The sequence below is a fragment of the Cynocephalus volans genome, chromosome 2 (genome assembly GCF_027409185.1).
Source record: "Cynocephalus volans isolate mCynVol1 chromosome 2, mCynVol1.pri, whole genome shotgun sequence".
Lineage (NCBI taxonomy): Eukaryota > Metazoa > Chordata > Mammalia > Dermoptera > Cynocephalidae > Cynocephalus > Cynocephalus volans.
This window is the reverse complement of record NC_084461.1, coordinates 128,813,137-128,826,595: the sequence shown is the minus strand read 5'-3', so window position 1 is coordinate 128,826,595 and position 13,459 is coordinate 128,813,137. Positions and strand designations below refer to the sequence as shown.

Here is a 13,459-nt window from a genome sequence, read left to right as displayed (position 1 = left end):
TTGGATTGAAGTTATAGGTGAGCTTGGGATTAGGAGGGGAACCAATCTTGTTTCATATTCCATCTACTCCAAACACCCACATCACCTGCCTTTTCATGAAGGTCTTTAAATATTTAATTGTATGGGTGTCAGTTGCTGTAAATTGAGCATACCCCAGCACCAACTTGAATTAATTATATGCAGGAGGAGAGAAAATAAAATGCCTTTTTCTCAGATCCTCAAGTTTCACTGGCTGCACGGAAGCCTGGAAACCACAGGGTGAACTTGCTGCTGATGGAGGATCCCGAGAAGAAGCTGAATCAGAAGAGTGATGGCAAACCCCGGAAAGTGCGATTTAAAATCTCCTCCTCCTACAGTGGTCGAGTGTTGAAGCAAGTCTTTGAGGACGGGCAGGAATTAGAGTCTCCACAGGAAGAATATCCTCACAGTTTTCTCCAGGAGTCCCTTGAGCCAATGGATGGTGTTTACCGGTCTGGGGAAGACCCCAAACCCCAACTGTATGCCCCAAAGCTGGCTGCTCAGAGGATCAGTGTGTTTAGAGAAGGAAATGCCTATACTTTGGCGGGCAGCCAGCCTCTGTTCAACAATTACAAGGCGAATGACCATAAGGTTGGTAGTGTGCATTGTATATAAGCTTTACATTTAGGGCTTTCTAAAAGGTGTTTAGAGAAACACCGAAGTGCTTCAGATTTGTGTCGCACAAATACTCATGTACCAACCAGAGCTATAGGCGCACCAAATGGGAAGCTGTTATTAAAGTAATATTTCTGGGACAAAAATAACATGCTTGTTGACTACTCACTGGAAAGTGCAATGAGCATATACAGTATTCAAATTCCATCCAAGGTAATACATTGTAATTGGGTCTTTGGCTGGGTTTTCTCAGTATGTAAATTAAATAGAGCTGCAGTGGTTTTCTGATTGCCAGACTTCTGCTTTAGAAAATTATGCAGCAGTGGGTTGTTCTGTTTCCTGAAAGAGCTGAATGTTTGAAGGTGTTCATTTTACTCCAGCCAATTATTCAGCTTGTGGTTTATCCATGTCTTGTTTTTATCCTCCTATTGCCTTCTACTGTCTGCTTTTAAAAACTGTTTGTCTATTTATTTATTTACTTGTTTATTTATTGTGCCTTTCCATTGCTTTGGGTAGTTGGAGTGCTGGGAAGAAATGGTGAAAAGCAAATCAACCAGAGATGTTTCGTGGGGAAGAAGTTTGAGCTAATAGTTCGATTGAAGAATGTGTTTTATCTGTGAATTTTAATGATCTTCCCCCATATCATGAATAATCAAAAGCCCACACATGATTTTCTTTTAAGCTAGAAGAATCTGGAAAATATTCACTCATTTCCAAAATTCATAGGAGATGTGAATTTATGCTTGGCCGGTGGGACCATGAAAGCTTTTTTAAAAAAGATTAAATACAATTATATAATGTATCCAGGTTATTAATGGATAGCACAGCAAGGTATGTTCTCATCTTTAAAGTGTGAAATTCAGATAATTAGTCTCTAATTATATTTATTGTTAGTTTCCTAAGGGAATAGACAATACATCTATTGCAGACCAATGTACTGGCTTTGCTGGCATTAGTAAAAGTATAATTATAGGCATGTCCACAATTGCCAAAAGTAATACCAGGATTCTTTTTGATATTAAAGAAGGCTGGAAAGAACAAACCCTTATGTTAGTGGAGTGACTTATGCATTATAAAGTGCTGTCACATACTATCCCTGCCTGTATCTGTCACATTGGCTCTGCACCATAACCTTGAAGAAGAGTAAAGTAAGGTCATTCCCATTCTGCAGATGAGTGTCAAGGTAAGGGACCCACCCAATATTACAGGGTCCTTAAGTACAGAGTCAGAATAAGAATCCAGGTCTTCTGATTCCCCGTTCTTTTTGCCCTATGGCATGTTCCTTTTTAGAGAATAGGATCATTATGTAATAATGATGATGATGATGATAACTATCATTTATTGTGTGCTTATTATGTTCTAGGTATGTGGTAATGCCTTGTACGTACAGTATTTCTTTTTAACTATACCTTATTTATAGATTTAGAGTTTACAAAGTCATAGTTCATGCAAACCTTGTACGAGGCCATGGTAAATAATTTGGGGCTGCTTGATCTTCATATGTCATGTGCCAAATCTGGCATTTATGTAAATGTGTGATTTGACATGGATTTATGAAGCCAGATAGGTGAGTTGTCATGGCAGCATGGCTCAGCTGGTTAAAACTCTAGAGGCCATGCTGAAGGGTTGACTCCTGCTTGGTCTCGTTATCCTTGTCTTTTTTGTTGCCTGGTCAGATGCCCTGTCCCAATCTTAGCCAGAGTCAGGGTATGAGAGTGGCCAGGATGGGTTCAAGCAGCTCCACACACCAAAACAGTTCATCGATGTGGTATTTATGAAAAACAAGGAAACAACAGCTGGGATGTCATGATTTTTCAATAGTGAACCCATTTATAGAATAACCCCTAGTAAATGCTGGCTATGAGAACACATTGGGTAGCAGTTATGTGCAATGATTCAAAGCAAGGGCTCTGAACTCGAGCAGATATTTGTACACGAATGTTCCTAGCAGCAGTATTCACAATTGCCTATAGGTGGAAACAACCCAAATGTCCATTGACTAATGAATGGAAAAACAAAATGTGGTATGTACCGCACATGCAATGCAACGTTATTCAGCCTTTAAATGAGAGGAAATTTTGACACATGGTACAATATGGATGAATCTTGAAGACATTATGCTAAGTGAAATAAATTAGTTGCAGAAAGACAAATATTGTATGATTCCATTTATATGAGGTACATAGAATAATCAAATTCATAGAGACAAAGTAGAATGGTGGTTGGTCAGGGGTGGAGGGCAGGGAAGAGGAGGAGTTATTGTTTAATGAACACAAAGTTTCAGTTTGGGCTGATGAAAAAGTTCTGGAGATGGTGGTGGTGATGATTGCACAACAGTGTGAATGTACTTAATGCCACTGAGGTGTGCACTTATAGATAGTTAAAATGGTAAGTTTTATGTTATGTATATTTTATCACAATAATAATAATAATATTTTTAAAAAGCAAGGGCTCTGATGTCAGTCAAATCTGGGGTGGATGTCTAGTTCTACCGCTTGCTGTGTGAGCTCAGGCAAGCTACTCAACCTTGCTGAGCTTCAACGTCATCATCTGTGGTGCGGGGGTGACAGAAGTACCTTCATGAAAGAACTGTTGTGGAGATTAAAAAGATAATACATAAGAAGCAGTTAGCATTGTGCCTGGCACATCGCGTGTGCTCAACCTATGTGATCTACCGTTGTGGTAATGAGCAGGTTCTTATCAAAGAAACACTGAGTCTTTTTTATTTTATGTGATGGCTACAGAGTGGTTATAAATAATCAAGGTATTTTAAGGAGTTTGCCTGAGGTTTGTAAGGTTCATTAGAAAGTGGAAAGGAAAAGGTAGGGAGGTAATATTTACTAAACACCTACTTTATACACATTATGTAATTTCATAGCAGTATTTCTATGAGAAAGTATTTTACGAATTGGAAAAACAGAAGTTCATAGAGATTACATTACTCACAAATCTTACACAGTTGTCAAATAACATTTGAGAAAATTCTAACACAGTCCGTCGGCTTCAAAAGCCCTCTGATTTCTAGTACCCAAAAAGGCATTTCTGCATTTAAAAATAGGGCAGTGGAAAGATTTAATTGTGCCCGAATAACAATCTCTAGGCATGTTGCCACAGACACTGGAGTACGAATGCTCAGTCACATAGGTTGCCATTCCAGGCTCTGTGGAAGTAAATGAAAAATTCCTGGCTACATCCCGGCCCTCTATAATGCAAGGGTGGGTGTTCCTCACGCGCAATTGGATGTAACCAGATAATGTGAACTTTAGTTACACCCAGAGAGTTTCCTTAGACACAAGGAAAAATTTGGCTGTCAGGGTGACTGAAACTTAAACACACCTTAGAGGTGATTTGGGAACCCGCCCCCCCATCTTTGGAGCACATTTAAAAAATTAATTTATTATCCTGGGTGTCTCAGACATTGGTCAGCTCAGAGGCAGGGAGTTAGAGTAGGGGATCACAGATTCTTTTAGCATATTGAAAATTTTGCCTTGAAGAAAACCAGCTCTAGATGTGAAAAAGCTCCCTGGTAACTGGAACTCTTTGGCTATTATTGGAAGTAGAAGTGGAAGCTTCCAAAAGCACCACCATCCTTATCTCCTGATGTTCAGAAACTGATAGTCCAGAGTATGAAATAGGAATCCAGCGTGCATAAAACAATAGGAAATGGAAGCCGCCACATGATCTCTCGAAGAGAGGAAGAGAAAACAGGGCCAGCTAGGAAGCTTGTGGCTAAATAATGATTGAAAACTCCATGGGTGTTTCAAGAAAGGGAACCTGAATATTGAAGTCTTGCTCAAGCCAGGTTTTGACTGAATTTATGAAGGCTATAAATACAAGCCTGCCTAACTGTAGCATCTAAATAGATTTGGTTTATACAGTTCTATAAGTAGGGCAAAATAGTTCATCCTGAGATGCTTCGTTGTATAGCATGATTGTGCATGTACTACTGAAGAATGGTTTCTAATAATAACAACAATAATGATGCCCACCATTTGCATAGTATCTCCAGCTTTTGTAAACCCTGTTTTTAATGTTTTTTGTAGCACCTGCCACTCCCAGAAGTTGATATAGTTAGCCTCAGGGATGAGAGTCAAAATACTGAACCCCAGGGACATTGTCCAGTCAACATGGAAGCCAGTGGAGTGTTGGGGTAGGGTCCTGAGACTTGGGATCCTAAGCATTAACTCTTACATTACTGGGTTTTGAGATGTTAGAGGCTCACTGAAGGGTGGCTGGGGTAACAGGAGGGCAATCCACAGTCTCAGGACAGTACCTGTTACCAGCAAGTATAGAAGTATTTTTATATTTTAATAGCCAGTTTGTCTGTGTAGGTACTTGCCAGCTAGATATAAGCCCACTTATATGAGCATACTGAAGTTCCTAGAGGGTATATGGCTTTCCTGTATCTCCCAGTGGGTGGACAGTAGAATTGGGATCCAGTGCTGTTTCCTTCCAAACTGTCCTTACGCTAGGTAGAAATATATGTTCTTGGTCAACTAATCCCTAAACATTTACTACCCAGGTTTCTTTACTGCACTGCAGAGCCCAAATTTATTCCTGAGCAAATGATTAAGTAACACATGACAAATACATAGAAGAGAACATAAGGTATTAATAATCTGCTTTAGGAGTATATTTATTGACATAAAAAGATTTTTGTATTGTATGGGTAATGATATGTTCCTATATTTTTTAGAGGAAAATGCTTGTGAATAGTGCAGTGTAGGTGTTAAGAATATGGGCTTTAGTATGACAGGCTTGGGTTCAAATTCCAGCCACAGTCCCTGAGTAACTCTGTCACCTTGATGAGGTACTTAATCCCAATAAGACTCAGTCTTGTCACCTGTAAAATGTGGAAATCATAGCATCTATCTCACAGGGATTTTTCAGAGGGGAGGTGAGGTAATGTTGGCAAAATGCTTAGTGTGATGCCTGACACAAAAACAGTGCTCAATGAACAGTATCTACTAATATTATTATGTATGCATAGAAAAAAAATTGGACATATTTACATAAAACAGAAAAAGTGTTCCTTTGAATTTATTAAGCACTCAGTGTGGCCAGTTCTGCATTGGCTGCTGTGGTATGTGGTAGGAATGGAAGCTCTAGACCCTGCCCTCCAGAGTCTTACATTCTGAGTAATTCACCTTTGGTTGGTTACCATCCAGAAAGCTGGTTTTCACAGCTTTCAGAGAAAGCAAGCAAACCATGGAATGAACTGTAGCATTGGGATCTAATGGGATCGCAAATATTAGATGATAGAAGTTTCTTCTCTCCTATTTCCCAGGGTGTTAGCTTCTGTAGCTCTACATTTGGTGATGGGTGGAGAAGTTTCCATGCTAATTCTGTATTTCTCTAGCCCCCACCTATTATAGATTTTGGAAAGATAATCATCTACACAAATAACCTGAAAATCATTCGAACCCCAATGGACAAGAAAGACTTCATGAGGAAAATTCTCCAGAAGGAAGAGGAGGCTGAGGAAGAGTCTCTGATGAGCAAAGACAGCTATGGAGACAGGGACCAGGACGACAGGCCTTTGCTGGAGACGGAAAGCACATTCCCCCATAACCAGTATACACAGGTGTGTCAGAAAGCTGATTGTCCTGTTCAGCAATGGTCTCCAAATTGTTCTCATTGTGCACTACTTAAGTAAACACTTTTGAATATGAATGCTTAAGTTGTCTGTTAAAGACGTGAAGGAACTTTAACGTTTATTGTATTTTAGTGGTATGTGTTTAGTAATAGTAGTTTGAAGTCCATATTTCAAATACTCACAATTTAAAATTTTTTTGGCTGACTTCTTTTCTAATTGATTTGATATTTATTGTGTTTACTATGCAAGGTGGCTTTTGACCAGCTAATTCCAGAAGTTCTACTGGTGAAAAATAATCAGCTCTGTCCATTTCTTATGGGTTTGCATGGTGTTATCCTCAATCCACAGTCTCCTTGAAGAGAGACATCATGTAAAGCCACATGCCCATTTTGCAGATGGTTTGGTTAAAAGTAAGCAATATCACTTGTAAATCCACTAGACCAGGTGCAGGTAAACTGCAATATGCTGAAAGCAAACAAGTGGGACACTACTGTCAACAACATTGAGCGTCACACTCCCTCCAGGGTCCCTTGGGTACCATGCTTGTCTAGTGACTGCCTGACCTAGCGAGAGTCCTGGTGCCAGACAGGTTATTAAAACTTAGTATAAAAATGTCTTTTCAAACTATTCTTAAAGTTTAATTTCTTGCCCATTTTTAGATTAAAAAAACGTAAATCTAAATTGTTCTAACGTTTTCCCCTCATAATCCTTAGAGGTGTGCACACCCCACCCTGGACACCACTGCTCAGACATGCTCAGACATGGGGGAGGAGGGCTGGTACTCATGAATTCACAGTCAGGGGCTGGGGGTGGGGTGGGGGAGTACAATTTTGATGAATTGAGCTAAGAGAGTAAAAGCTGAGATAGCAAGAAAAATGAATTTTCTCTCTTTTAGATTCCATCCCATGGGACTCACTCTCATCCCTGTGGGTTGGGATGGACAAAAGGTCCAGTGGCTTCCCAGAACTTGAGTGATGTCCCCACTCTGGGGGGGTTTAGGCGATGAGAATGAGAACGTCATGACTGGCTTTGAGTGATGGCCTCAGGCCAGAGGTGCCAATGCCTCCCTATTGCCTCATTTCTCTCATCTCACCATCTACCTACCTTGCCACACTACTCTGGAATCCACTCTTTTCTCTCTTTTCTCCCTATCCCTCACCTCTCCTAGAGCACAAGCAACCCGGACTCCAGCCAAGGGCTCTGAAAGTTCTGCTCACACCCACCCATGTCTCTTTCCAACCTGATCTCACACTCCGTAAGATGTTTTTGAAATGCAAATCTGATCCAATCATCCCCTTCATCACTCTCCCACCCCTCGAAGCTTTCAATGTCCTCCCATTGCTTGGGATGAAACCCAAACTCCTTACTTGTTCTAGAAAGCTCTGTGTGGCCTGGCTTCTCCAGCCTCATCTCTTACACATTGCTCCTCATGCTCTCTGCCCAGATGTACTGCCCATCCATCCACTGCTCAGATGTTCTTTGCTCATTCCCACGAGAAGCAAATCTCTGCCTGGAAAGTTCCCCAGATTCCCCACAGTGTAGCCTTCAGCTCTGATGTTGCAGGGGAGGAATCACTTCCTCAGAGGGATATTCCCTGGCTTCCCCAGGATGAACCTGTCAGGGCACCTCACACCCCTTCTCACTGTTGCAATCGTATTTGTGTGACTATTTGTCTAGTGCTTGCTCTTACCCATTGGGATTTGGTCTCCACACAGGCAGGGGCCATGTTGAGTGCAACATTGTAGATCCAGTGTCAAAAAAATAGAACCTTGTATACAATAAGTGTTCAGTAAATATTAATTGTTTGTGAAAAGAATACTGAACTCTGGGACCGAGGACCAGCTGGCAGGAAGTATTCTGCCATTGCATTCTCTTGCCTTCTACGAGCTCTGTTAAGAACCTAGCAGGGCAGCAGGCAGATGACTGAAAGTTGTGATCCGAAGCATTACCTTCCCACTTTAAAATCCTTTAATGCTATTATTTCTCATACCACACTGTAGCTTGAAGGAGCGTATATTTTCAGCAGAGGGCCAGAAATGGTAAAATGCAGGTCACACTGCAGGCCCGAATGAAAAAGCAACCGCAGGCCTGATATGACAATTACCTTTAAATTCAATTTGGAGAGATCCGTGTTTTTTAGCTGTAATGCTGTAAACTAGGACACAGGTGTGCAGCAAAGGGTTGCCGTGAAAGGTTATACTTCACTTGTCTGTCCTTTAAACTCTCTTTTAAATTGCTATTTGTTTGCCCAATCCCACACGCAGTAAATGCCCGGACAAGTTTTATTCTAAAAGGGAAGGTCAAAGAACATCAAGGGGCCTCTTCTAACCAAGAGACTCTTTGTTCTGTTATATGGAATGGGGAAGCGGTGAGAACCTGATGAAAGAGTGGGACAAGGCTGAAAGCCAGGTCATGCTTGAAACTCTGTATTAACTATAAAAGAAAAGGAGAAGAATAATTGAATTCACAGCAAAATATGAAAGAGAAAAAAAAATCTGGTTTTGTTATCAGTGGATTTGAGGACATAAATTATCAGGGCTTCTTTATGCTTTATGTGACCTCACCTTTGAGATAATAGTAATAACAATTTTTATCATTATAATAATAGCTGCCATGTATGGAGGGCCCCACAATAGCCAGGCACCACACCCAATGCTTTCCATGTAGTAGTTCTTTAATTCTCACGAGGATCCTGTGAGGTAGGTATTGTTAACAGTCTCATTTTGCAGCTGGGGCAACTGAGGCTGAGAGAGGTTAAGTAACTTGCCAGAGGTTGTTAAAGTCAGTAGTCAGATCTCGGTCCATCTGTCTACCAATCTCATGATCATAACTGCCCTGCTATGCAGCCTGTAGATTGGTGCTGGTTACCATCTTCAGGGCTACACAGGCCTTTGATCTGCAATGAAAGTTAAGGCATCTTTCCTTGGTCCTGGAGCTAGGAGGTGAATTGGGTGAGTCTGATGGATTCTAGAACCTAAGCTATGCTGTGCAACTGTGTTCTGTATCCTCTTACTGAATATTTTCTGAGAATTTAAAAAAATACTGAGAAACGAAGGAAGAAGTGTATATTATTCATGCCTTGTGTAGAGTAGGGCTCATTAAATAGTTGTTGAATTGACTGAATGATTAAAAAGAGTGGTGTTAGGTTGGCCAGTTAGCTCAGCTGGTCAGAGTGCAGTGTTATAACACCAAAGTCAAGGTTCAGATTCCCCTACCAGCTAGCTGCAAAAGGGAAAAAAATAAAAAAAAAAAGCAATGTTGAGGGTGTTTGGAGAAAGAGTGATAACCCCAGCTAAGAATGGAAAATCCAGTAAAACCCCTAAAAATGCATCTTTGAACCATGTGATGTTAAGATATAATTTGATTGAAGATTTGTTCTTGTTCTCTATAGTTGGCTCACCAGGTCATTTCATTAATCTTTCAATATTTGACCTGGCATTTTATGCAAATGAACTTTTGTATCACATGTATAGTGTTATGGTAGGATTTTACTGTACTTTCTTTGGCAACATTGACATATTAAAATTTCACTGGGATCAAGTTCAAAACAAAATATGATGGATTTGGCAGAAAATGGGTCATGCAAATTTGCTTTAAGAATATTTTGGCAAATGTATTTACTTTAAATACTTTAAGGGAAGGAAACAAATTTCTCCATTGTTAATATATTAAAATATGACAACAATCAGTAACATATTACCAAAAGAGTTCATAGACATAAAGTGCATTTTTGTCAGGTGGGTAATCACTTCCGTTTCCTGGATCTAGAATAAAATTTAATACCTTATTAGGCACTTTGCAGCATGATGGAGCTATTTTCAAAATGTATGCTTCCCTTTTCAGAGATTATTTTCATTCTTAGGTTATAAAAGAAAGCTGTGTTTTCTGGGTGGAGCTACACAGTGGACTCCAGCTGTCTTGTTAGTTCCTAGAATATAAGCCCAGGAAGGTTCTCCAGACATCATCATTTTGTTTATTCATATGGCCAGTGTGTGAACAACGAGGATTGTGCCAGGGACTGCAAGGGATGTCTGGGAAGTGATGGTGAAAAGGTGCTAGCCCAGAGAGCTTCCTGTCTAGCCAGCAGGAGCTTTCAGTAGAGTAAGAGACCGGCTCTGCGAGGGGCAGTACAGGCACTGAGGGCAGCACTCCTAGACCAGAGGTGTGTGTGGGCAAGACTTCCCCATGGAAGAGCTGCTGAGCTGACATCTGAGAACAAGCAGGAGTTGGCTGGGCCAGGAGTTGGGACAGGTCTTTGGAGATCAAGTGCAGAGAGGTCGAAGGATGCGAGTGTGGTGGAAGAAGTGACAAAAAATTTAAATCAGCTAAAGGAGATTGGGTTTTATCCTGAGGTTTATCTGGAGGGCACATGTTAATTGAAAGGTTTCCTGAGTGCTTTCTATGTGGCGGTCACTATTGCAGGGAACAAAATGAGATTGGCATCAGTGGGGAGAATATCCCACAAGATGAGAGGCAGGGGTCCACACTGAATTTATGGCAGAGTTGGTGGGCATCTGGGCTAGGATAGTGACTGTGGGATGGAGAAAATGGGGTGTGTTTGAGAAGAAGTTTAGAAGCTGAAATGGACAGGACTTGTTACTGGAGTCACCTGTGTTGATCTGGTATAGTCCCTTATATCTTGGAAGGTTCACAGTCTGTAAGGAGTGGGAAGATCACTAATTTCTTTGAGATGTCTTAGGGGAAGAGCAAGACACTAACCAAGAGACATTTTCTGGAAAGTAGAAGTCAAGGACTGGAGACTTATTGGTAAGGCTTAGAAGTGAGCTAACTTTTATGGGGGCATCTATGATATGCCAGATAATATTGCATTTACATATTTAAGCTACTCAGAGGGGTATGTATTATCATTCCCATTTCTCAGATAAAGAAACAGATTGGGAGAGGCTAAGGGAATGGTCCACGTTGTACAGCTGATGTCAGACAATAGCCTCAGTCCTGGTCTATTGACGCCAGAGCACAGAGCTCTTAATCACTGGGCCTTACACAGTTCTCAAAGAGAATAAAATAAAGTACTCCAAGAATTCAGAGCTAAGCTTTGAAGAATTGTAACATTGATTCATTTGTTCATTCGTTCACCCACACAGCCTCTCAGTCACACAAAACAATCTTTCTTGAGCCCCTACTATTGGACAATTGCAGTGAGGAGCTGTCTATATCATCATGAGGAGCATGAATTCTGGTGCTCATCTCCCTGGGATCAAAACCTGCCTCCTCCTCTTCCAAGATGTGTGTGTGACCATTGGCAAATAACTTCTCAGTATCTCATTTTCTCAACTGTAACAAAGGGATGATAATATTTATACTACCTCACTGAGATGCTGTAAGGATTAGATGATTGATATGTAGAAAGCTCTTAGAGCAGCTCCTGGCATCTACTAGTCTTGCTACCAGGGTTCACTATTAGTATTTGGCAATGAGAAAAATAAAGTCCTTGCCCTTATGAAGCTTACATAAATAAAATGTCAGATGGTGACAAGGGTGATGAAGAATGTAAAGTTTTGGAATGCAAGGTGCCGTGGCAGGGAGTGCTTTCTTAGAGATGTCCATCAGAGAAATCATCTCTGATAATATTGCTGATCATTCTGTGTCCTAACCAATTCCCTTATTGGCATTTGTGGACAGCATTTTTCTCTAATTCTTCCCCCAGCCTTTGCCAAATCCCAGTGCTATTGTGACCTGCATGTGAATAGAGACTTGAACTGCTGCTCTAACTAAACACTGACCTGTCTCTTGCAGGAAGGGGAGCTTCCTGATGACAACTGCTTTCACTGCCGAGGGTCTGGCAGTGCCACCTGCTCTCTGTGCCACGGCAGCAAGTTCTCCATGCTGGCCAACAGATTTAAGGAGTCCTATCGGGCCCTGAGGTGCCCTGCCTGCAATGAGAATGGCCTGCAGCCTTGCCAGATTTGCAATCAATAGCCTGTGGCTAGTGCATGTCCACCCTCCTTGAAGTTATTTCTAATAAACTGCCCCCTCCTCCTCCTCCTACCTGTCCCAGTGAGGAAGCCACAGCAGTTGCAATCACTTCTATCACTGGCAACGCTCAATTATTTGATGACATTTCCTAAGGCTGGTAACATCTCCATGTGGGCCTAAGTGGCAGGGGCATTTTTGAATTTGAGTCTGCTTAGAAACTGATTCTAAAATTATCCTTCCAGGAATGTGTGCATGTATCTCACTTGACTTAGCTTAGTTTTCTCCTTGCACCAGTGAACAAATAAATGTACACTTCAGGCAGCAGGTTGAGGTCATTTTCTGGTTGGGATTTATTTTGCAAAATCATGCAACGAGAAAGGAATGAAAAGGCAAGTTTCTGATGAGCTGAATTTCTGTTGCTTATAATGCATCTCAAATTATTATCAGTTAAATTGAATTTCTAATTAAACAGAAGAGGAAAGGGATAGCTGATGCCGAGTGACTAGCAGGCTACCACAAGCAGGACAAGACGCTCATTCCAGAGACAGGCAGGCTGAGGAGGCCTTTCCTTTCCAAGTTCCGAGTCTCTCCCGTGTGATGTGCTTGGGTAATGTTCATGCAGGCAGTGAGCAACGCTGCTTCTTAGATCAAGATGAGATAGGACATTTTTGCTTGTGCCTCTAACTAACTACTGAGTTTATAAGCCAAGTCAAAGCTATTTATGATAAATTTGGTGCTTAAGTATGTGTGTATGATAGGACTACTCCTAGCCCCTGAATGATGACCAAATAAATAAATCTGTTTTATGTCTAAGATCTAGCTATGATCTCTTCATAAAGGACTGTGGCTTTTTTATAGATATGTATTGGAAATCTCTAAAAAAAACCTACCGAAGGCTGATTTTTAGCAATTGTGTTTCTAGGGTCTATGAATACACATGTTAAAGATGATTCTTTCCTCTTAAAGTTGGCTACAAAATTAAAAAAATACTTTTGTTAATGATCTTTTGTAGCTCTTACACCCACTCTCCTTACCCCTTGAGAACAACCCTGTAAAATCTGTAGTCTGTTGAGATGGCCCACTGCTCATCTATGATGATAATTTTGATTTCATAATGTAATAATTTTTCAAGATTTGTTTGTTATTCTCTAACATTTAGCTGTTAGAATAACTCAGCAATGTAATACTTTTCAGGCAATATAAATACTTCTAATAAAAAAGATTAAAATATTTTTCAAAGCCATGATGTTTTTGCCCTTCCTCTCTTAGGACTTACTATTGCTCATCAGCTTT

General features: G+C 40.8%; 1 protein-coding gene across 1 annotated transcript; it reads left to right on the top strand.

Moving 5' to 3' along the window:
- The first annotated feature begins 273 nt into the window (after positions 1-273).
- Positions 274-12,169, top strand: GRXCR2 (glutaredoxin and cysteine rich domain containing 2). The gene is made up of 3 exons (XM_063084865.1): positions 274-609; positions 5,993-6,217; positions 11,987-12,169. Exons 1-3 carry the CDS (start codon positions 274-276, stop codon positions 12,167-12,169), a joined length of 744 nt encoding a protein of 247 aa, XP_062940935.1.
- The last annotated feature ends 1,290 nt before the right edge of the window (positions 12,170-13,459 follow it).